At 46.3% G+C, this 23844-nt stretch overlaps 1 protein-coding gene across 1 annotated transcript in view; it reads right to left on the bottom strand.

The window, feature by feature from the left end:
• The window catches only part of kif16ba (kinesin family member 16Ba), a 43025-nt gene that overhangs the window by 5623 nt on the left and 13558 nt on the right, over positions 1-23844 (bottom strand). Inside the window, exons 15-31 of the mRNA XM_080760437.1 lie at positions 23408-23545; positions 22883-22965; positions 21775-21863; positions 19687-19740; positions 18248-18497; positions 16510-16755; positions 15797-16042; positions 14936-15123; positions 14242-14400; positions 13578-13901; positions 12616-12699; positions 12014-12116; positions 11623-11670; positions 9651-9704; positions 2608-2742; positions 1772-1861; positions 1311-1394 (exon numbers count right to left, since the gene is read on the bottom strand). Coding sequence (XP_080616563.1) covers positions 1311-1394; positions 1772-1861; positions 2608-2742; positions 9651-9704; positions 11623-11670; positions 12014-12116; positions 12616-12699; positions 13578-13901; positions 14242-14400; positions 14936-15123; positions 15797-16042; positions 16510-16755; positions 18248-18497; positions 19687-19740; positions 21775-21863; positions 22883-22965; positions 23408-23545 — 2375 coding nt within the window. The remainder of the gene's footprint in view (positions 1-1310; positions 1395-1771; positions 1862-2607; positions 2743-9650; positions 9705-11622; positions 11671-12013; positions 12117-12615; positions 12700-13577; positions 13902-14241; positions 14401-14935; positions 15124-15796; positions 16043-16509; positions 16756-18247; positions 18498-19686; positions 19741-21774; positions 21864-22882; positions 22966-23407; positions 23546-23844) is intronic.

Below are 23844 nucleotides of genomic sequence, written 5' to 3'. Positions count from 1 at the left end.
ATTTCGGTTTGTCTGAATGTGTTTGGTTTTCTGTTACACCGTTGGTTTGATGATACACATTTGCAGCATCTCTATATAAATAATTTGGACTATATCCCTACGAATCTGTTGTTTAATTTTCCTTAGTTAATAATTTGCCTTAAGACACAAGGGGCGATTGTTACAACAGGATGGAACGTTATTGATCGCGCCACGGGCTGGGATGTCATCCAAAAATGCCCCTCCCCCATTTTAGCGGATGATATCGAAAATCTTAAAAACGTGAAACACTCTTGATCTAAATCAATCTGTCCAATTCTAAGAAAAGGTTATATGTTAGACGTTTTGGCTACATTTAGCTACTTCAGCCACGTCCAATCCAAATGTGCTCCGTAGCTGCAAATTGCTGGGCGCTCTGATGTAATGGTCCTAAACACCCCCAGGCGCCATATTTATTACACCTAGGCCTCTTTTCCACCAAAATAACTTCGGTTCAGAACCAGTGCCGTTCCGAACCTTGGTGATTTTTGCGACCCGGTCGCGAAACCGGCTGCATTTCCACCAGATTGAACCTTGGTTCATTTGGTGGCGCTATTACTGTATATACCTAAACACAAAATGTTGAAAAGGAGAAGGATCCGTCATGCCCGCAGACGCCCCGAGGGCGTTGCACAACACAAACCGATGTAAACGGTATCCACGAGGTTGTGATGTCAGGGTTACAAGTTATTATAACGCCCCGCAAGTCTCAGCTGGATTCTGGATCGCGATGCATCCGCATACGTTTGGATCGTTTCATGTTTGCGTTGGCAATTAATGTAAACGTATTTTTGTTCAAAGATGGTTGATCGCATCGAATATCTGTTGCGTGTGTCACTGTGTTCTGCGTCCTCCCAAGTTCCAACCCACTGACAAGTTCCCACCTACTGACAAGTTCCAACCCACTGACAAGTTCCAACCCACTGACAAGTTCCCACCTACTGACAAGTTCCAACCCACTGACAAGTTCCAACCTACTGACAAGTTCCAACCTACTGACAAGTTCCAACCTACTGACACACCCACTTATATATCGTCTCGGTTCACAAAGCGCTGCGTGCAAATTGCAAAGCTGAACCGCCGTTTTGTGGTTCACATTGTGATCGAACGTTTATGGTTCGGAACCAACTCACACTCTGAACGGGTTCAATATTTGGCGGGAAGAAAGAACCGAACCGGTTCAACCCCCGGTGGAAAAGGGACCCTAGTGTCCACATTGTGGGGCAAACCTTTGATGTAGAGGGAAAAGGAGAAGGGGCCCCTGGGGGCCTCCGCTCACACCACAGTCTTACCTCCAGGTGGGAACGTCGCTCGGCGACCATCCTCTCGTCTCTGTTCCCAAACAGCTTCTTAGGAGGAAACTCTAACGCTGCCAGCTGTGAGGGAACGCAACGCACACACCTTTAAATGATGCACAACCCTTTAAATGATGACGCACACCACTTTAAATGACGCACACCCCTTTAAATGACGCACACCCCTTTAAATGATGCACACCTCTTTAAATGACGCACACCCCTTTAAATGATGCACACCCCTTTAAACGACGCACACCCCTTTAAATGATGCACAACCCTTTAAATGACGCACACCCCTTTAAATGATGCACACCCCTTTAAATGACGCACACCCCTTTAAATGATGCACACCCCTTTAAATGATGCACACCCCTTTAAATGATGCACACCCCTTTAAATGACGCACACCCCTTTAATGCGCACCCCTTTAATAAAGTCATAATCTAAAGACCAACCTGGGGGTATTTACTCTTCAGACTCTTGTGCATTTCTCTGAAGCGACTGTAACGCCTGAACACCGTCCATGTTTCATCCAGAACGCTGATCTGAGTAATATACAATACATCATATTTAGATTACATACAGCAATCTGAGTAATATTCAATAAATCATATTTAGATTAAATACAGTAATCTGAGTAATATACAATACATCATATTTAGATTACATACACGCACAGTAATCTGAGTAATATACAATACATCACATTTAGATTACATACAGTAATCTGAGTAATATGAAATACATTACATTTATATTGCATACAGTAATCTGAGTAATATGAAATACATTACATTTAGATTACATACAGTAATCTGAGTAATATGAAATACATTACATTTATATTGCATACAGTAATCTGAGTAATATGAAATACATTACATTTAGATTACATACAGTAATCTGAGTAATATGAAATACATTAAATTTATATTGCATACAGTAATCTGAGTAATATAAAATACATTTCATTTAGATTACATACAGTAATCTGAGTAATATGAAATACATTACATTTAGATTACATACAGTAATCTGAGTAATATGAAATACATTACATTTATATTGCATACAGTAATCTGAGTAATATGAAATACATTACATTTAGATTACATACAGTAATCTGAGTAATATGAAATACATTACATTTAGATTACATACAGTAATCTGAGTAATATGAAATCATTACATTTAGATTACATACAGTAATCTGAGTAATATGAAATACATCAGATTTTGGGAATTGGAGTTTTCCTAAAGTGCTGGTCCTTGCCCTGACCTTTGAACTCACCTTGACCTCAAACTCAAAGTGCTGGTCCTTGCCTTGACCTCTGAGGACGTAGCGAGGGATGCTGATTCTGACCACGTCACTTCCTGTCCCCACAGGTCCACTTCCTGTCCCCAGAGGGACGGATGCTAGATGCTGCTACAGAGACCAGGACAGACAGACAGACAGACAGACAGACAGACAGACAGACAGAGCAGACAGACAGAGCAGACAGACAGACAGGCAGGCAGGCAGATACAAGCTTACATTAAATTAATCACCATTAATTAATCCCAATAATCCCGTTTTTAAAATGAACTGATTGAGAATGATTTGTTAGTATTGAGTCTTTGTTGTCCTGGACACAATATGTTTAATATAAATTAATCAATTGATTGAATGATTGATTGTATTTATTAACACCCTGAGCGGCATAAACAGAGGTCACCGTCCTATCAAATAGTAAAGGTCATTACACACTGGCAAATTGGCGACGCGATTTATTCGTGCGAATAATTCGCATTTTTTTAAAAACCAATTGAAGTCAATGCAAGCTTCCACATCAGTGGCGAATGCGCGAATATGCGAAAATGCCACCGTTTTCGCTCTTTATTTGTTCGCTCTGGTGTCGTATTTTGCAGACATTCGCAGGCGAACTGCAACATGCAATATTTCGCATTTTCAGATCGCGTCGCCAATTCGCCAGTGTGTAATGACCTTAACGCTCAGGACGGAGATTAATCACAGGACAGAACTTTATTGATATAACCGAGCGCGTCGCTCCACAGGCTGGGAGCGTCGCTCCACAGGCTGGGAGCGTCGCTCCACAAAATATCCCCCGGGCGTTTGGGGTGTTAACAGTTTGCAGAACGGGTTCATTTCACATGAAAGCACAACTCAACACAGACTGTTACTGAGGACGGCTCACTGATAGAGCGTTACACTGGTTTACAACACGGTCCACCATGTTCAATTCATCACAATGTTTAGAGACGTACAAATATGCACTTCTATATAAAAAATCACACACGTGTGAACTGAGTGGTGCAATTCCCCCCCCCCCTCTCTCTCTCTCATTAGACACACAGAACTACCCCTCTCTCTGTTTCTGGTGCCCCCTACTGGTATAAATAAGTAACATACTTGTGCTCATAGACACACACAGGTACCTACACAGGTACACGGACATTGCTGGTTGTAGGAGTGGTTGCACCACTCAAAAACAGGAAATGATGTAAGGAGGTAAAAAGGAAAAATAAACATATACAGTGAGGGGGAAAGTGGGTGGGGGGGGATTCAGATTTTACCGGGGGCCAGTTTCGATTTGCAGCCGTCCGTAGGTGCCTTTTGAGAGCGGTTTTGAAGGAGTCAAGCGATTCACATGTCTTAAGGACTGTTGGTAGGGAGTTCCACATTTTGGTGGCATAGGAACAAATGTAGTCCCTTGTTTGTGCCGAATAATTAATATAAATGGTTTTGGTTTGTTAGTATTGACTGACGATCATGGACACAATATGTTTAATATAAAATACAATCTTTATTCATTTATACTTGTACTTTGTTGTTACATCATTGTTTTATTACATTTTATTTTTGGTTCATTTCAACATGTTCAACTCATCAAACAGTACTAATCTTAACAAAACATTATTTAATTAAACATATTGATGTTGATCATACTTCCTTGGTAATTAGGCTATGTCACATTTTGGTAGAATAATAAATCACATTCATCGATACAACATCCACATTAAATCAATAAAGTGCAATTGTGCTTTTAGAGACTCAGTGTTAATTTTGACAACAAATTCTGATTTAGTCTTTAGTCTTTTGAATAACTCGCCATTTCGTTTTAGTCCTATTTTAGTCATGTGTAATCATTTAGTCTAGCCTAGACTAAATATGAAAAACCTTAGTATTTTAGTCAACAAAATGAACACTGTAGAGAATAAACATTAAAAAACCCTTTCCCTTCCATTCAGAACCAATGTGACAAATTACAGTATCAAACACACGAAGCCCAGAAACAGAGAAATGAGGCAGAAACAGAGAAATGAGGCAGAACGATATCGGCAGACATGTTTCTATATGTTGAAGCCACTTACTAAGTATCATCCAATGATAAGACCCAGAAACCACCCATGAGTATTTCACATCCTAAATACATGACCCAGAAACCACCCATGAGTATTTCACATCCTACATACATGACCCAGAAGCAAAGTAGCAAACACAAGCAAAATCATTTGGAATACATTTGTTAGAATATACATAGAACATACTAGGGCTGGGGGGGAACGTTTAGGACTTATCGGTTTCGATTCCTTACTCTGTAACTCTAAAAACCACAGCTCTGACAGTGTGTGATAAACAAACATCCCACCTCTAAAGAGTCCCACCCTTAAAGAACCGGCTCCGAGTCCCACCCTTAAAGAACCGGCTCCGAGTCCCACCCCCTAAAGAACCGGCTCAGAGTCCACCCCCTAAAGAACCGGCTCAATGGATCAAATCAGTCCCTGGGCTCTCGGACCAGGAGCTGCACCAGCAGCACAGCGTCCTCCGTGCAGCCGAAGGTCAGCCTCCAGACGTCTCCTCCTCCTCCTCTGCGGTCCGACAGCGAGGAGGAGGACACGTCGGAGGCAGAACTTCTCCTGGAGGGACGGTTTCCTCCCCCGAACACCATGTCCAGCAGGAAGCAGCGCTCGCTCTGTCGGACCAGCAGGCAGCGGAGGTCGGCGCGCCGCCGTAGCTCCACCCCCTGGAACGGCGGCTGGGCGGGGACCAGGCTGGAGCCACGGGGGACTGGGTGGAACACGCCCGTCTCCGACAGCAGAACCACGTGGGTGTCGGTGAGGAGGAGCTGGCGCACGCCGGCGCTGTGGTTCTCCTCCTCCTCCTCCTTCTGGGCGCCGCCCACATTCTCCACCGCCACGCTGGTGTAGAGCAGAGGACGCACGTGGGCCAGGGACGGCCTGCCCCCCCACCACGGCGCCCCCTGGTGGAGGTCGTCCTCCATGTTCCCGTGGACGATGTACAGCAGGTCGGCCAGGACCCGCCGGAACCGCGAGGTGAGACGAGCGCCGCCGCCCGGATTAAGCTCCAGGTCCGGGATGTCGGTGGTCCAGTCCAGAGACAGGCTCATCAGGTCCCCGTGGAGCAACGGGTGGCTCCCGGTCCCACTGGGACCCGTGTCCCCGTCAGGAGTCTTCACTGAGTCCCGGTCAGGAGTCTTCACTAAGTCCTGGTCTGGAACCAGGGTCTTCACTAAGTCCTGGTCAGGAGTCTTCACTGAGTCCTGGTCAGGAGTCTTCACTAAGTCCCGGTCAGGAGTCCTCACTAAGTTGCGGTCAGGATCCAGAGTCTTCAGTAAGTCCCGGTCTGGATCCAGAGTCTTCACTAAGTCCCGGTCTGGATCCAGAGTCTTCACTAAGTCCCGGTCTGGATCCAGAGTCTTCACTAAGTCCCGGTCAGGAGTCTTCACTAAGTCCCGGTCAGGAGTCCTCACTAAGTTGCGGTCAGGATCCAGAGTCTTCAGTAAGTCCCGGTCTGGATCCAGAGTCTTCACTAAGTCCCGGTCTGGATCCAGAGTCTTCACTAAGTCCCGGTCTGGATCCAGAGTCTTCACTAAGTCCCGGTCAGGAGTCTTCACTAAGTCCTGGTCAGGAGTCCTCACTAAGTTGCGATCAGGAGTCTTCACTAAGTCCCGGTCTGGATCCAGAGTCTTCACCAAGTCCCGGTCTGGATCCAGAGTCTTCAGTAAGCCCCGGTCTGGATCCAGGGCCTTCAGTAAGGACCCACACAGCTCCTGGGTGAGCTCCTTGCTGTGGGTGAACACGGCCAGGATGTTGTGGTCGTCGCGTCCGATGAGGCGGACGTGCTGTCCCGCCAGGCTCACCTGGACTTCCTGGATGTTGGAGAGGCAGAAATGGTGGAAAACGAACAGGTTTTCCCTCCTCCTGACGGAGTCCGTCGCAGAACAGATCGCGTACAAGTCCTTCTCCAGCAGGACCAGACAGGCGGGCCGAGCTGCGGGCCGCTGGCAGTTGGCCACTCGGAGACGGTAGACCCTCGCCGTCCGGTCGGACTGCATCTGAGGCAGCAGCGTCTGCAGCAGCCGGAGCAGCTCTGGGGGCGGGGCTGACAGCGCTCCGGGGAACGCCACCAGACACTGAGTGAAGATGTGGGCGTCGCCGTGTCTGTACGATGACACGGAGCCCGCGGGCCAATCAGAGGACGAAGCGGAGCCCGCGGACCGATCAGGGGCGTCGGCAGAATCCCGGGACCGATCCGAGCTGTAGAGACGGTCCTGGGACAGATCTGAGCTGTAGAGACGGTCCCGGGACAGATCGGAGCTGTAGAGACGGTCCCGGGACAGATCGGAGCTGTAGAGACAGTCCCGGGACAGATCGGAGCTGAAGAGACGTTCCCGGGACAGATCGGAGCTGTAGAGACGGTCCCGGGACAGATCGGAGCTGAAGAGACGTTCCCGGGACAGATCGGAGCTGTAGAGACGGTCCCGGGACAGATCCGAGCTGAAGAGACGGTCCCGGGACAGATCGACCAGCTCCACTCTCTCCTCTTCCACGGTAGCGCCCGGCAGCGGTCGTAGCGTCGGTTGAGCTGTGACCGCGGGGAGATCTCTCGCCATCGTCGTCAGGTACCGAGACAGGACGACCTTCATCTCGCAGACTCCTCCCACTTTCCGCAAGACGTCATCGCGGGTGTTTTCCAGACGCATGCTGGCGTCCTTGTACGCTTCGGACAGCCTCCCGGACACGCAACCCAAGACGTAGCTCTGGCTGCACTCCAGGTGTTTCCTGAGCACGCTGGTCACCGCGCTGACGCGCCGCTGCTCTTCCTGTCGACCCTGCGGTTCTTCCTCAGCGGTCCGTTCGAGATGTCGACCCTGCGGCGCTTCGGCTGAGGTTTGGTCGAGAGCGTGACCTTCGGCTGAGCTCTGAGACGGCGAGCTCGGACCGTCGGAGACATTCGGCCGTTTCGTGATCCCAGAGTCGCTTTTTTGGCGTTTCTCGGCGGAGCGCCGACAGGAGACGTTCAACAGGAGCCTCTTCTCGTCGTCCGTGGACAGGCACTCCGCGTCGTCACCACGACCGGGGACCGCCGGGCATCTTTCCCCGCCGGTGACGTTCACGTGGAGACGGGCGCGGTGCTTGGCGACGACGGAGGAGGAAGATGAAGCGCACGAATCTCGGCGTCCAGGAGGGAGTCCTAGCTTCCGCCGCCCGGCCGTCTCACCGTCTCTGCAAATCAACGCTTTGTTGTCAAACGAGGCGTACAGCGTTGTTTCCGATTGGTCTAATGGTCCATGTGTCTCCAGTAGATCATCTGAACAGTGGTCTAATGGTCCATGTGTCTCCAGTAGATCATCTGAACAGTGGTCTAATGGTCCATGTGTCTCCAGTAGATCATCTGAACAGTGGTCTAATGGTCCATGTGCCTTCATGTGGTTCCTCTCCAGTTCCTCTGAAGCCGTCCTGTGGCGGTCATCATCATCATCGTAGTTGTTCGTCCCGGCGGTGGGCGACGCCCACAACGAGCCGGCCTCTCTCTGTGTGCACAAGGGAAGGGGGCGGAGCAACCCGTGACTACAGAGATGAAGAGGAGACGGTCCGTAGTGATCCACCCAATCAGAACCGTGCTGGTCCTTCCGTCACCAGGTGCAGGAAATCAATGATTGGTTTTTTAAATCAAGAACCGACACAAAGATTCAAAACATGCAAATTATTAGTGTCCCGACGATGAAACAGCAATCGCGCCATTTTCCCAAACTTTTGGACATAAACGAGCAGCCATGCAGCGCTGAGAAACAATGTTTAGTGTTTGTTTAAAACATTAAACCCTAGCGGTGTTCCTCAGGGCTCTGTATAACATCCATCGCCAAGGACTTATTTAACTTCTTTTTTATGATGTCCTAGACTGCCAACAACGTCTTTAAAGGTATATTCAGTGATTTCACTTAATTAAAATATCACTTATTATTTTTTTGTTTTGTTGTGATAATCCTCTCTACTATAGAGTGTGCTGACCATATAAGGAGTTCCTCCCTGTCCCCAGTTAACCCCTGGGCATCAAAAAACCTTAGGTTTTGTTTTTGGCTCTCTATCCTGATTGAATGAAAGGCTTAGGTCCCAGCCAAAAAATTAAACCTATTCAGTGAAATCACTGAATATACCTTTAACGCCTTTTTAACACGTGTTTAACGTTGGGCAAAAAAAAAAAGAATCTCACAATGCGTCACAGCTTGTAGATCACATGTAGATCTGAATGTCTGTCTGTCTGGGGTACGAACAGCTGCAATACCACTGGGTGACCTAAAGTGGCGCTGTTGAACAGCCTTAATTAAAGGGCCATTCACACTGAGCACTATAAGTGCAGCCAGCCAGCGGTGTCGTTGAGCAGCCTGCACCGCTCACTTCACACAGGTGTGATTTTAAAACTATGTATGTTTGATAGTTGCTCAGTGTGAGCGGCGCTTTGATTGGCACTTCTAAATAACATCTCAGATGTGTTTAGGACACGAGGTTAGTAATGTATTGGTTATTATCGTCTTGCACATTCCTCCATTTATAATTAATTATATCCGTTTGAAATCGGCACACAAGTTGTTACGTTTGCGGGCATGATGTATGTGCATTCATGCATTTGCACACAAAATGGCTGATTTCTCACATTCAAACTGGCAACCCTGAACGTTCCAAAGTGTGTGAGTTCAGACATCAAATCATATTATGAATAATCATATGACTAGTTTTCAGCGGGTTAATCTTCAGGGTCACAGTGGGGTAAAGTGGGCGGTCGGGTTCATTTTAAGGGTTAAGTGGGGCAAAGTGGGCGGTGAGATTAATTTTAAAGGTTAAGTGGGGTAAAGTGGGCGGTCGGGTTAATCTTAAGGGTTAAGTGGGGCAAAGTGGGCGGTGAGATTAATTTTAAGGGTTAAGTGGGGTAAAGTGGGCGGTCGGGTTAATCTTAAGGGTTAAGTGGGGTAAAGTGGGCGGTCAGGTCTTAATCTTAAGGGTTAAGTGCAAATCGGTGCAAAACAAACTCACCTCATATTTGAGTTTCCGTGAATTGGCGTGGCTCTGCAGGGCTTTGTCATCATCCTGAAATCAATCCAATGTGATGTAATTTATATTACATAAAAAACAAATAGCCTGTATATTACCAAATAGTAGCCCGGGCTGTTAATATGCAAAATCGGAAAAGGAACCAGGCCGTTATTTGCAGTAAGCTGTTATTTATTTTTGCACCGGCATGCACAAGGCCTTTATTTGGTTTCAGTATAAACATACAGTAACATAAAATAACATGTAGTGCAAATATTGTCTGGAACTGGTATTACTGTAATAATAATAAAAACAAAGCTACCGTACATACAGTAAAGCGTTTACATTAAGTATACTGTACAAAACAACATATAACAATACTGTACAGGGTTCCTACCGCCATGAAATTCAGTTAATTATTTAAAAAGATTAAAACATAGGCCTGGAAAAGCTCATTTGGAATTAAAATGTTTGGATATCATTTCATAAATAACATGCTTTTTGCACCGGTCTGCAGCACCTGGCGGCCATCATTTGGTTACATGCAGTTCCATGCAGTCATCTTTTTTTAGTATGGTAAACAATAAACATTGCAGGCAATGCATTTTGATTTAATTGTAAGAGGGAGCGTATCAACACACAGGTGTAACCACTACATGTTCTGATTGAGCAAGGGGAAGCAGCGGACAAATCAATGATTTCATTATAAACTGTAGGCCTACGTACCGGTAGATTGCAATTGAATAAAACCATAATTTATAGACCTACACTACACATAGCCTACTGTAGTACTGTGTGTAGTCAAGTGGCTAAACCCCACAAGGTTACAGCCTAGGCGATAGAAAATGTAATGTCAAGCAGAGCCATGCAGTGCACGTGAACTTTCGCTTGAGCATTATGTTAGCATCTCACTCACTAATTCTATAAAAGCATATAAAAAACATGAATTATACACCCAATGAAAATTTACACTTCACGGATTATAGGCCATTTGGAATTAGAACAATCGGTTGAAGATTGCCCGAGTATAGCACAATTTAAATCTCTACTTTTTTTGTTGCGCTATGAGGACTTCATGGTGGCGGTGTTTTATAGTACTATACTTGTGAGGACCTGGCTGGCTGGCTCTGCTTGAATTCATGGTGAGTGGTGCTGGCGCACGCCGCACACCGAAAATGGATGATCTGCAAGCTCACAAAGCGCTGCCATGCAACACTTGGAGCTTGTAGATACACAGGTGATGATAAACATTTTCAAAGAATATATACCACTTTGCATTAAAACAATTGGTTGTGCATATAGGCTGCATAGGCACTTGTGAAACTATAGCCTAGATTCATTTTATGGATGTGGAGGACTGGTGTTGCGCTGTCTGTTGTGAGGTGATCTTGGCGTGCGGAGATCTGCAAACTCAACGCGGTGAACACGCATATAATAATATAAATGAGGGCTGAGGCTGATTAAGTTAGCAAATAACGGCCCATGGGCGCTTATATGGACGAGGCGGTTATTACGCAAAATGGTGTCAGAACGTGGGCCGTTATTAGGTAGTGGGCGGCTATTTGAGCATGGGCTGTCATTGCGAACGCAGTGAGCACTTACTATGAGACCTAGCAGATCATGTCTGTCTGTCTGTCTGTCTGTGTGTGTGTGTCTGTCCCGCTATCCAAATATGGAGTGTGTTGCATCAGCAATCACTCAGCTCCATATATGGGCACAAAAGGGGCCAGGTCCACTCAGCTCCATATATGGGCACAAAAGGGGCCAGGTCCACATATAAAGTAACAGCGGGACAGACACACAGACAGACAGACAGACAGACATGATCTGCAGGGTCTCAGCTGCGTTCGCTTCCCTCGTCTTACTGGTACGGTATGTATGCAGTAATTAGCAGTAATTAACATATCATTAAGACGAAGGTTTAGCTCGTCTGTTAGCCTGACAGTGCTACAGTATTATAATAATAATAACTTACCTCGTCTGTTAGCCTGACAGAGCTGCAGTCGCTAACGTCCTCTTCCTCCTGAGATGGAGAGAATACATGAGTCACTTTTACCCTCCAAGTCTATGGACTTTTAATGTTTGTTTAGAGCACTTTTAACAAACATCACCACGCACCGCTCACTCCACATGAGTGTGATTTATGTTTGTTTTTTAATATATATTTATTTATATTTTAAGCCTGTAATCAACAGGACTGTTGGTTCTCTGGTGAATCATGAACAGAGAACATTACATTCTGTGTCATAACACATTTAATTATTTAATAAATAGCCTTTTCGTAGTTTACGATGTTACGTATGTTTTTGGGGCGACCACCAGACAGACAGGGTGTAAACAGGGTGTAAACAGGGTGTAATTCTCACCCTGATGGACTCAGACGACAGCGACAGCTCCATGTTGTCCTCATTCAGTAAGTTCAACCTCCTCAGCCTCCTCTGGACCTCTTCCTCAATGTACGCATTGATCCTGGAATATAAACATAAATATATCATCACATCATCTATATATACATATGTTATAATCTATAAATCAATGGTATGTTATAAACCTATACACTGTTAACACATCAGTACACACGTCAACAGGTTTATGTGGACTAGGTCAGATGGTATCAACTGGTTTATGTGGACTAGGTTAGACGGTCTCAACTGGTTTATGTGGACTAGGTTAGATGGTCTCAACTGGTTTATATGGACTAGGTTAGATGGTCTCAACAGGTTTATATGGACTAGGTTAGATGGTAACAACAGGTTTATATGGACTAGGTTAGATGGTATCAACAGGTTTATGTGGACTAGGTCAGATGGTAACAACTGGTTTATATGGACTAGGTTAGATGGTAACAACTGGTTTATGTGGACTAGGTTAGATGGTATCAACTGGTTTATATGGACTCGTACCTGTCATCAACGTTATGGTCAATACAAATAATGATAATAATAAGGGTATTAATAATAATAAAAACCTGTCATCTCCGTCATGTAAAGTCCTGCTCTGACCTTCGACCTCACTGAGGCTCTGGCGGAGTTGACGAAGCTCATGCTCCACCCTGCACAAACGCACACACGCACACACACACACACGCACACACACATGCACGCAAGCACGCACAGTACAGTGTCAGAGCTACAAGAGGTCGTTAGCTCGTTAGACATTTTTATTTTTGTGTGCGTTTTCACATGTCAGCTAACAGCGCACCCTGGGCAAGACCTACGCTGAAAAGACTATCAGCGGAAGTTAGCGGGATTTTAGCGCCCAAGTATCGCCCAAGGAAATGACGTTTGATGCTTTACAAATCAGTTTACATTCTCCGCGAATGAAACAAGTGTTGTGATTGGCCGGGAAAATATCGTAAATATCCGGGGGGAAATACATTTTGACGGATGTTCCGGAGGATACGTCCGCCGATAGCTTCTCTGCCTTACGTTGTGACCAGGCTTTACTTTATGCTTCTCTGCCTTACGTTGTGACCAGGCTTTACTTTATGCTTCTCTGCCTTACGTTGTGACCAGGCTTTACTTTATGCTTCTCTGCCTTACGTTGTGACCAGGCTTTACTTTAAGCTTCTCTGTCTTACGTTGTGACCAGGCTTTACCTTATGCTTCTCTGCCTTACGTTGTGACCAGGCTTTACTTTATGCTTCTCTGCCTTACGTTGTGACCAGGCTTTACTTTATGCTTCTCTGCCTTATGTTGTGACCGGGCTTTTCTTTATGCTTCTCTGCCTTACGTTGTGACCAGGCTTTTCTTTTCGCTGATAAGTAAGCCTGGGACCGAGGCTACTAACAAGCGCCATCTTCAACAATCTTAACTCACGACAGATTTACAAATGGTTTGGCGTATAATTATGGCCAGCAGCGCGGTGGCGAGTCGGCTAGCCTTTCTACGTGTCTATGGTGTATTATGTATTATTATATAATGTGGTCACCTGTCCTGCTCCATAGGGGGCGTTGCGGGCCCCCTGGGGCTCTCCAGGAACGACGGGGTCCTCATAGGGCCCCCTGGGGGCCCCCTGGGGGCCTCCTGGGTCCTCATGGGGGCCGCTGCGGGGCCCCTGGGGCCCTCCAGGAACGAGGTACCCCTCCTCAGAGCAGAGTGCCTCCTCTCCAGACGCTCCACGGCCTGCTCCATGGCGGCGCGCTGCGCCTCGCCGCGCGACGCCAGGATCTCCTTCTCCTTGCTCCGGACCTTCTCCTCCTGACGCGCCACGTTGGCCGTGAACTGGTAGCTGTCCTGCAGCTGCTGCAGAGTCCTGCGGGGGGCGACGTCGTCAACAAACAAACTCCATTTGAGTTAATTAAACACTTTATCTGCCCGCTTGATTGCAACGTTTAATTTCCGTTTGTCTTTTAGGCTTTATGATCGCAAATTGAAATAACTTAAATAAATGACACATTTACTTAATTTTACTTTCCAAAAAATGAAAGTAAAAATAAAATAGTAGATCTACAAGCTTACAACACGTCACGTACCATGGACATTTTTCAACGTGGAAACCACCGACAATTATGCAAAGAATCGTTAATAATCAATAATAATCTCAAATAATTGCGAACAGACGATTATGCAACAATGGTGACAGGCCTTCCAACCTGCGGGAGGCGCTGTGGAGCCGCAGCCTCTCCTCCGTCTCCTCCAGCTCCTTCTCCACGGCGTACAGCGTGGCGTCCAGAGTGTTGCCTGAAGGCACGTCGTCGCCACCTGTAGGAAGGTCGTCGCCACTGCGCCGTCGCTCCACAAGATCCACAGTTCTGTGGTGGAAACATTTACTCACATGTTTTACTAGTTAAACCACTTAGAACCGAAGACGATTCTACGAATGCCTTCTAAACCAGACAGTGCTACAGCTACTGCTACAGCTGCTAATGCTACAGCTGCTACCGCTACAACTGCTACTGCTACAGCTACAGCTGCTACAGCTGCTAATGCTACAGCTGCTACTGCTACAGCTACAGCTACAGCTGCTATTGCTACTGCTGCTACTGCTACAGTTACAGCTACAGCTGCTATTGCTACTGCTGCTACGCTAATATGGTATCTTCCTCGGATTCGGGTTCTTGGAAACGCCCCCCAGCCACTGCGTTAGTTTTACTGAGGTTAGGTTTAGGTATAGTTTACTGAGGTTAGGTTAGGGTTAGGTGTAGGCTGTCAATCATAGCGACTGGCAAGAACCTGAATCCGAGGAAGATACCATATTAGCTGGTGCTTACAGCTACTGCTACAGCTATTGCTATTGCTACTGCTACTGCTGCACTAACTTAAACACACTGTACGTCGGTTACTGACCTGTGTGTGTCCTCCAGTGTCCTGTCGCTCAGCGAGGACGGCTGTCTGTCCTTCTGCGTCAGCCTGCGCTCTGCCTGTCTCACCTCCTCCTCGTTCTCCTGCTGCCCACGGGCGAGCAAGAGCAGTGCAGTGCGCTCCGACGCCACCTCCCTCTCCAGACGCCACGCCGCCTGAGACAGCGCCTCCTCCTGGAGACACGAGGCGAGGCAGGGCGATTATTTGAACTTGCACTAATCCATGCTTACCGTCTGGTTTAGCATAATGCTAAAATATTTATTAAAATACAAAAAGAATCTGGTGTTTGTCAATATTAAGAATAAACTACAGAATAGATTATCTCGGCCACACAGTTGTGGGGAGAACATGTGAGGGTAACTGCCCTAAGGGACAAGGGGAGAACATGCAAACTCCACACAGAAAGGCCGTTTCGCCAACGCCGCCTCCGGTATGGGCGCCCAAAGCGTCCCCAGCGGGAATCGAACCCAGGACCTTCTAGATGTGAGGAGACAGACTGAATGGAACCAGGACCTTCTAGCTGGGTGGAGACAGCCTCACATTGAGGTGTTTTAATCTGAATTGAGGCTCACATTGAGGTGTTTTAATCTGATTTGAGGCTCACATTGAGGCGTTTGAACAGAAGGTCGATGTTAGCGGTCCATTGACTAAATCGTCACCGACTAAATGAGTCGACCGTGACGGAGACAGATCTGCAGTACCAGCTCCTGCCTCTGGGTGTCGCTACAGTGAAGGAGGACAGACCTGCAGTACCAGCTCCTGCCTCTGGGTGTTGCTACAGTGAAGGAGACAGACCTGCAGTACCAGCTCCTGCCTCTGGGTGTTGCTACAGTGAAGGAGACAGACCTGCAGTACCAGCTCCTGCCTCTGGGTGCTCTTGAAGAGAGTGTAGCGGGCCTGTGCGTCGTGTTGTGGCGCCCCCTGGTGGTGATCCTCCTCCTCCTGCTCCTTGGCACGGAGCAGCTGCTCCCGGATCTCCTGCAGCGCGCGGCGCTCCTGCTCCAGACGCGCGGCCTCCTCGCGCGTCAGGAGCGCCTCGGCCACCAGGTGGCGCTCTCTCAGCGCCTCCTCCAGGCGGCCCACCAGACCCACCTATAGGAAGAGAAGAACTTAAAGGATAAGTTCACCCAAAATAATATATATATATATACATATATAAATATATATATATATATATATTACACCCTCCATGAAGCCTGGGAATTCGTGGAGAATCTTTTTTGTCACATTTGCATGTCACAATTAAAGGTATATTCAGTGATTTCACTTTCAAATATCACTTTTTTTTTTGTTTTGTTGTTATAATCCTTTCTACTATAGAGTGTTCTGACCATATAAGGAGTTTCTCCCTGTCCCCAGTTAACCCCTGGGGGTCAAAAAACCTTAGGTTTCGTTTTTGACTCTCTATCCTGATTGGACGAAAGGCTTTGGGTCCCAGCCAAAAACGAAACCTAAGGTTTTGTGAGTGAAATCACTTAATATACCTTTAATTTAAAATAAATCACACCCGTGTGAAGTGAGGGGCGGTGTGTGTTGATTAGGTGGGGGATAAAGTCTACCTGTTCCTTCTCCTGCTCGTCCAGCCTCCTCCTCTCGGCCTCCAGACGCTCCTCCTGCTCCTCGCTCTCCTTCCTCAGTCTCTGCAGCTCCTTGTAGATCTGCTCCTCCTCCTGGTGAGTGGATCTGTAGATCTGCTCCTCCTCCTGGTGAGTGGATCTGTAGATCTGATCCTCCTCCTGGTGAATAGATCTATATATCTGATCCTCGTCCTGGTGAGTAGATGATCTATAGATCTGATCCTCCTCCTGACGATAGAACAATCATTAGATCTCCTCATCCTCACCCGATTACAACAATCATCATAATAAGTTAGTTAACGGCCTACATCTAAAAAAGTTAGTTTTCTATTGGATTCTGCCAACACCACCGGGTTTAGCCTCCAGATGGCGCCATGCAATGGGTTTTAAACACTGCCTTGACGTGATTAAAAAAAAAAAAGCCTGGGCACTGAGGCTACGTCAAACTAAAAGCCTGGGCACTGAGGCTACGTCAAAATAAAAGCCTGAGTACCGATGCTACATCAAAATAAAAGCCTGGGTACCGATGCTACATCAGAATAAAAGCCTGGGTACCGATGCTACATCAAAATAAAAGCCTGGGTACCGATGCTACATCAGAATAAAAGCCTGGGTACCGATGCTACATCAGAATAAAAGCCTGGGTACCGATGCTACATCAAAATAATAGCCTGGGTACCGATGCTACATCAAAATGAAAGCCTGTGTAGCGATGCTACATAAAAATAAAAGCCTGGGTACCGATGCTACATCAAAATAAAAGCCTAGGTACCGATGCTACATCACAATAAAAGCCTGGGTACCGATGCTACATCACAATAAAAGCCTGGGTACCGATGCTACATCAGAATAAAAGCCTGGGTACCGATGCTACATCAGAATAAAAGCCTGGGTACCGATGCTACATCAGAATAAAAGCCTGGGTACCGATGCTACATCAAAATAATAGCCTGGGTACCGATGCTACATCAAAATGAAAGCCTGGGTAGCGATGCTACATAAAAATAAAAGCCTGGGTACCGATGCTAAATCAAAATAAAAGTCTAGGTACCGATGCTACATCACAATAAAAGCCTGGGTACCGATGCTACATCACAATAAAAGCCTGGGTAGCGAGGCTACATCAAAAGAAAAGCCTGGGTACCGATGCTACATCAAAATAAAAGCCTGAGTACCGATGCTTCATCACAATAAAAGCCTGGGTACCGATGCTAAAACAAAATAAAAGCATGGGCAACGATGCTACATCACAATAAAAGCATGGGCAACGACGATGCTACATCACAATAAAAGCATGGGCAACGATGCTACATCACAATAAAAGCCTGAGTACCGATACTACATCACAATAAAAGCCTGGGTACCGATGCTACATCACAATAAAAGCATGGGCAACGATGCTACATCACAATAAAAGCCTGGGTACAGATGCTAAAACAAAATAAAAGCATGGGCAACGATGCTACATCACAATAAAAGCATGGGCAACGATGCTACATCACAATAAAAGCATGGGCAACGATGCTACATCACAATAAAAGCCTGAGTACCGATGCTACATCACAATAAAAGCCTGGGTACCGATGCTACATCACAATAAAAGCATGGGCAACGATGCTACATCACAATAAAACCTGGGTACCGATGCTACATCACAATAAAAGCATGGGTACCGATGCTACATCACAATAAAAGCCTGGGCACCGATGCTAAGCGCTACCTTGTGGCGCTGCCTGCGGCGCTCCTGTACCTCCTGCTGTCGCTCCTGCTCGAAGCGCTCCTTCTGCGCCAGCAGGTCGCGCAGCCGCAGCTCCATGTCCTGGCTGCGCATGCGCAGGCTCTCCTCCTGGCGCAGCACGCGCTGGCGCACCTCCTCCGACTCGCGCCGCTGCACCTCCACCTCCCTCTGGAGGCGCTGCAGCTCCTCCTTCTCGCTCTGCTGCTTGAGCTCCATCTGTTTCACCATCCTCCTGTTGATTTAGTGTTATTAAAACACTTTTAGTGCCGGAAGTGCATCAAAATAGGAGCTCTTGGGGTGCCGGAGTTGTCTGATCGCTTTTACTCTGAAAGCCGGAAACACTTTCCTAATAAAAGTTGACTTTACAGAGTTGACCTAACATCCCGATCATTTTAATTCATACGATATATGATCCAAAAAGCGTTCTTATTTTGCGGAGAGAGACGGATGAGGAGAGACGGATGAGGAGAGACGGATGAGGAGCAGAAATGAAGCGCCAGCATATCGATCCATTCATCACCACGGAGAGCGCCCTGGATTAGCAGATACGAGTCATTCTTTCCGCCGCGCTAACATGCGAGTCAACGACAAGCTAATAATTGCACAGAGCGTTACCATACGGCCATAAGTGGCATTTAGGCCTGACATCATTTTTAATCTGAAATACCTCATGTTTCTGTATCAGTGGTTCTCAATATTTCATGTCAAGGACCCCAAAAATTATCTGTAATTGGCCGCCGACCCCCATCTGAAAATATGTTGTTCCAGGGACCCCCCCGCCAGAAGCAAAGATTTTAGTTAAAACGTTCGCTCTGAAAGAATATACATTAAAAGATTTGCACTACATTTTCACGATTTTTCAAAAATAGCAGACCTACTATATAGACAGTACTACTACATATTATACTAATACTAATAGTACTACTACTAAATATAGACCGAGATCTGCTATGTTTCAATAGCTAGCCTAAATTATAACATAATAATGCTTAAAACACTTCCCAAAATGGGTTAATATTAGTGCCACTAATAATATTAGACACTATAGTTATTGTCAAACACTTTATTATTATCATTATTCTTCCGGAGTAACCTACCTAACTTCCGCTGTGATTGGCCGAGCTTTGCATAACGTTTGTAGTAGCCAATTGGCTGTTGTTGGTTACGTAACCATTCTATGTTTTACAATCGTTTATAGCGACATGAATTCCCTTGCAGGGGGCAGAATAGAATATTAATATTATTATTAATAATATACCGTATAATTATTACGTTTGTGTGCCCGGAAATCCCGCTATGTTAGTGCCCAAGACGAATATATTTTTTACATTTTTTTTTGCTTTTTATATAAAAAGAATGTAAAAAATATGAATGTATAAAGTGGGCACCCTGGGTTACTGTTTTGACACAACGTGTTGTACCTTTTCTGCTCCAGTTTATCCAGCTCTTCTCTCTGCTGTCTCTCAAACTCCAACCTGAGGGACAAACACAGACCGCTCACTGTCAGCTCATTAATGCACGCACGCACACACACACACACACACACACACACACACACACACACACACACACACACACACACACACACACACACACACACACACACACACACACACACACACACACACACACACACACACACACACACACACACACACACACACACACTCTAAGTAAAATACTGATGAAGTGTTAGGCTGACTTGTACGTCGTCGTGCACAGTAACGCTATTTCTGGCACGCAAGTTCAACAACCACGACAACACAACAGAGTGTAAACTAAAGGCTACTTTGCTCTGAGCAACAAACAGTCAGACAGGCACTGGACAGTGAGACAGGCACTGGACAGTGAGACAGGCACTGGACAGTGAGACAGGCACTGCAGTGAGACACAGACTGGACAGTGAGACAGGCACTGGACAGTGAGACACAGACTGGACAGTGAGACAGGCACTGCACAGTGAGACAGGCACTGGACAGTGAGACAGGCACTGGACAGTGAGACAGGCACTGGACAGTGAGACACTGACTGGACAGTGAGACAGGCACTGGACAGTGAGACAGGCACTGTGCAGTGAGACAGGCACTGTGCAGTGAGACAGGCACGGTGCAGTGAGACAGGCACGGTGCAGTGAGACAGGCACTGATTGACTACTAGTGGACAGACGGATGGGACATGTTGTGGGGGCGGAGCTACCTCAGGCAGGCGGGGCCTCTGTCAGAGAAGAGACTGTCAGAGAGACATGGAGACAGACAGGAAGAGTTAGCCCGCCAGAACTGTAGAAAACCGTGTCAAATAGAGCCTGCCAGACACGTTGCTACACGTTATCCAGGGGTTTATATTCTTTAATCCATGTTTTGATCCCATCGTATCGTTAGCCACCGTTCGTTAGCACAACAGTCCAAGTGGGACACCTAGTGGCTGCGGCTATTTTGAAGATGCGCGCGCATCCACTTGCATTCAATGCTCCGCGTTCAAAGGCCTGTATCTCCAAATCGGTGCAATGAATGTCGTTTCTGGTGAAAACAACAACCGGTCAAGACACCACTCACAGCATGGTGTCATTGTAACATCCGGTTACGGATATCTGGCTCTTCAAAATAAGTGTTACGCGCGATAAAACCTTGGCAACGATAAAACCTTGTCAGTGATGAAACCTTGGCAGTGATGAAACCTTGGCAGTGATAAAACCTTGGCAGTGATAAAACCTTGGCAGTGATAAAACCATGGCAGTGATAACACCTTGGCAGTGCACGATTTGGTGGCAGCAAGATGGTTTTAACAGGTTTCACAATAAAGGTGCTGGAGTGCCAAACAGATGAGGCAGATTTTACTCTGAAAATAAGCGCCTTCCAATATAGCCGATCTACCAGCTCACAGCTTGTACATGGGATATTTTTCAGCAAGTGTAAAACCAGCCATTGTGACGGCATCAAGGCCCGCCAAAATACATTTTAGTCGACTAAATCAACTGTAGATTAAGTGGACTAAAATCTTATGACATTTAAGTCGACTAAAACTAGACACTAAACACTAAAACATTCCAGGTGACTAAAATGTGACTAAAACTAAATGAAAACGTTTCAAGAGACTACGACTAAAAAAAAAACAACAGGATTCAGACTCAGATCCATCTGCTCAGAGGATAGTGATTATTATTTAAGTTAAGTTTTGCCATAACCATTTATTTTCCCATAAATCAGGTAGTTTTAAGGTACGGCCATGACAGCAATGGTAGGAAATATATAATATTTGGATATTTGGATATTCGGTATTCGGTTTTCGGTTTCGTATTTTCGGTATACGGTTTCGGCCAAGAATTTCCATTTTGGTGCATCCCGAAGTGTAATGCTTTATTGTTTCGTCCACTCAAAGATTTGAATAAATCAATCAATCAATCTTCATCCAACATATTTTGTTTACATTCTAGACTTGCAAGTAGCGCTTGTTGACCGCGTTTGTTTGGTTGCAAATGCACGCACGCACGCACACACACTTTGTGAACTCACCCCGGGTTGTAGAGCATGACGGTGGAGAGGTTCTCACAGGACTGGGACAGGTCAGACATGGACAGGCTGAAGGTGGACAACAGACCGCTCTGGAGAACAACATCAATAATAAGGACAGGTCAGACATGGACAGGCTGAAGGTGGACAACAGACCGCTCTGGAGAACAACATCAATAACAATAATCACAATACATCCATCCATACATCTTCAACCGCTTATCCGTAGTCAGGTCGCGGGGGGCAACAGCTCCACCAGAGAGCTCCAGACTTCCCTCTCCAGAGCAACATTAGTGACTTCCTCCTGGGGGATCCCGAGACGTTCCAAGGCCAGTGAGTCGATGCGTTTCCTCTCCATCTGCGCCTTGGTCTGCCCCGGGGTCTCCTCCCAGTGGGACGTGCCTCGAGGACCTCCCTAGGGAGACGCCCGAGAGGCATCCTCACCAGATGCCTCGAGGACCTCCCTAGGGAGACGCCCGAGAGGCATCCTAACCAGATGCCTCGAGGACCTCCCTAGGGAGACGCCCGAGAGGCATCCTAACCAGATGCCTCGAGGACCTCCCTAGGGAGACGCCCGAGAGGCATCCTAACCAGATGCCCCGAACCACCTAAGCTGGCTCCTTTCCAGGATACAATACAAGCGAGGCTAAATATGTGACGTGAATAAATGTGACCACATTTGACTGAGGTTGACTGGATTTTTTTGAATTCTCGTTTTTTTTCATGCCATATGAAAGCAGGGAATCATAGCTTCAAATTGACATATTGGTTGCTCAGTTGAGCAGATATGGCTTAGACTTAGAGAGTAATGTCTTGCAGAGAAACAGCGAGTTGAGAAAACAGGCTTGATAGGTTCACTTATGTGGACTCTTAACATATTTCATATGTACATGTCGATTTCAGCTCTGACACTTATTTCAGACATGCTCTAGTATGCGAGTCTGCCTGTGATATTAACTCATTAAATAGTAATGGTGAAAAGCTGGAATTTGCGCGATGGCAGGCTCTCAGTCAAATCTGGTCACAAATAATTGCATTTGTGATAAATATAGCTGCAAGCAGGAGTCATAAGGAGCCATTGAACCGTCATAAGGGTCTATAGAAGCAGTACCTTGCGTTTCTCCCTCAGTCTGGCGGCCTCTTTAGGATGGTTGAAACGAAACATGTTGGTACGACCCAACAGGATGACGGCTCCTGAATTAGAGAAACACATAAACACATTGGTACGACCCAACAGGATGACGGCTCCTGAATTAGAGAAACACATAAACACATTGGTACGACCCAACAGGATGACTGCATCATATAAACCTGTTGGTCCCCACCCCTCTCAAATTGTTTATATTGTGCGCATTGGGCGCATTGTGCGCAAGGAGTAAACAAGTTTGCTCCTTGTTATGAGCAAACTAGTCCATTCCATGAATTATTTCGCTTCGTCTTTTAGCACATAAGCGAACACAACAAAAGCTGATTCTGACCGTTTATGACATCAGGAAAACTCATGCGGTTTTATTTTTAATTAGAAATGGGTGCATCTCTGTCTGGGGCAGCGAGGCAGCGAGGCGGAGTATACGTTGACGTACGTATATATACGGACCTGGGAGAAAAAGAGTTAAAGGGGCGTGGTATAACCTACCCTGGTTGAGGGGCGTAGCCATGGTAACCGTCACTCCGTTGACGGAACACGTGGCGTCAGGAAGAGGAACCAGAGTCACGTTTCCATTCTGGTTGTCAAACACACAGTGTTCACTGTCCAGATCTAGACCATGTAGAACTGACACGCACACACACACACACACACACACACACACACACACACACACACACACACACACACACACACACACACACACACATTTGAATTATTTTATTTGGATCTGCACAAGTGGCGTATACAGAATAGACCCAAACACTGGTCAGAATAAGGTTATACATTATATGGTCCAACCAAGCTGCTGCACATGCTTAACACACAGAGGGAAAAGAAGAGAAAAAAAATAATATATATAGCACATTGTTGACATACTATATACTTGATACTACTAGACAGGATGTTTGTTTTGGATTTTTTAA

The sequence above is a fragment of the Protomyctophum bolini genome, assembly GCF_963924005.1.
Source record: "Protomyctophum bolini genome assembly, chromosome: 3".
Lineage (NCBI taxonomy): Eukaryota > Metazoa > Chordata > Actinopteri > Myctophiformes > Myctophidae > Protomyctophum > Protomyctophum bolini.
Note: the sequence above shows the minus strand (reverse complement) of the source record. Positions and strands in the feature narration are given on the sequence as shown.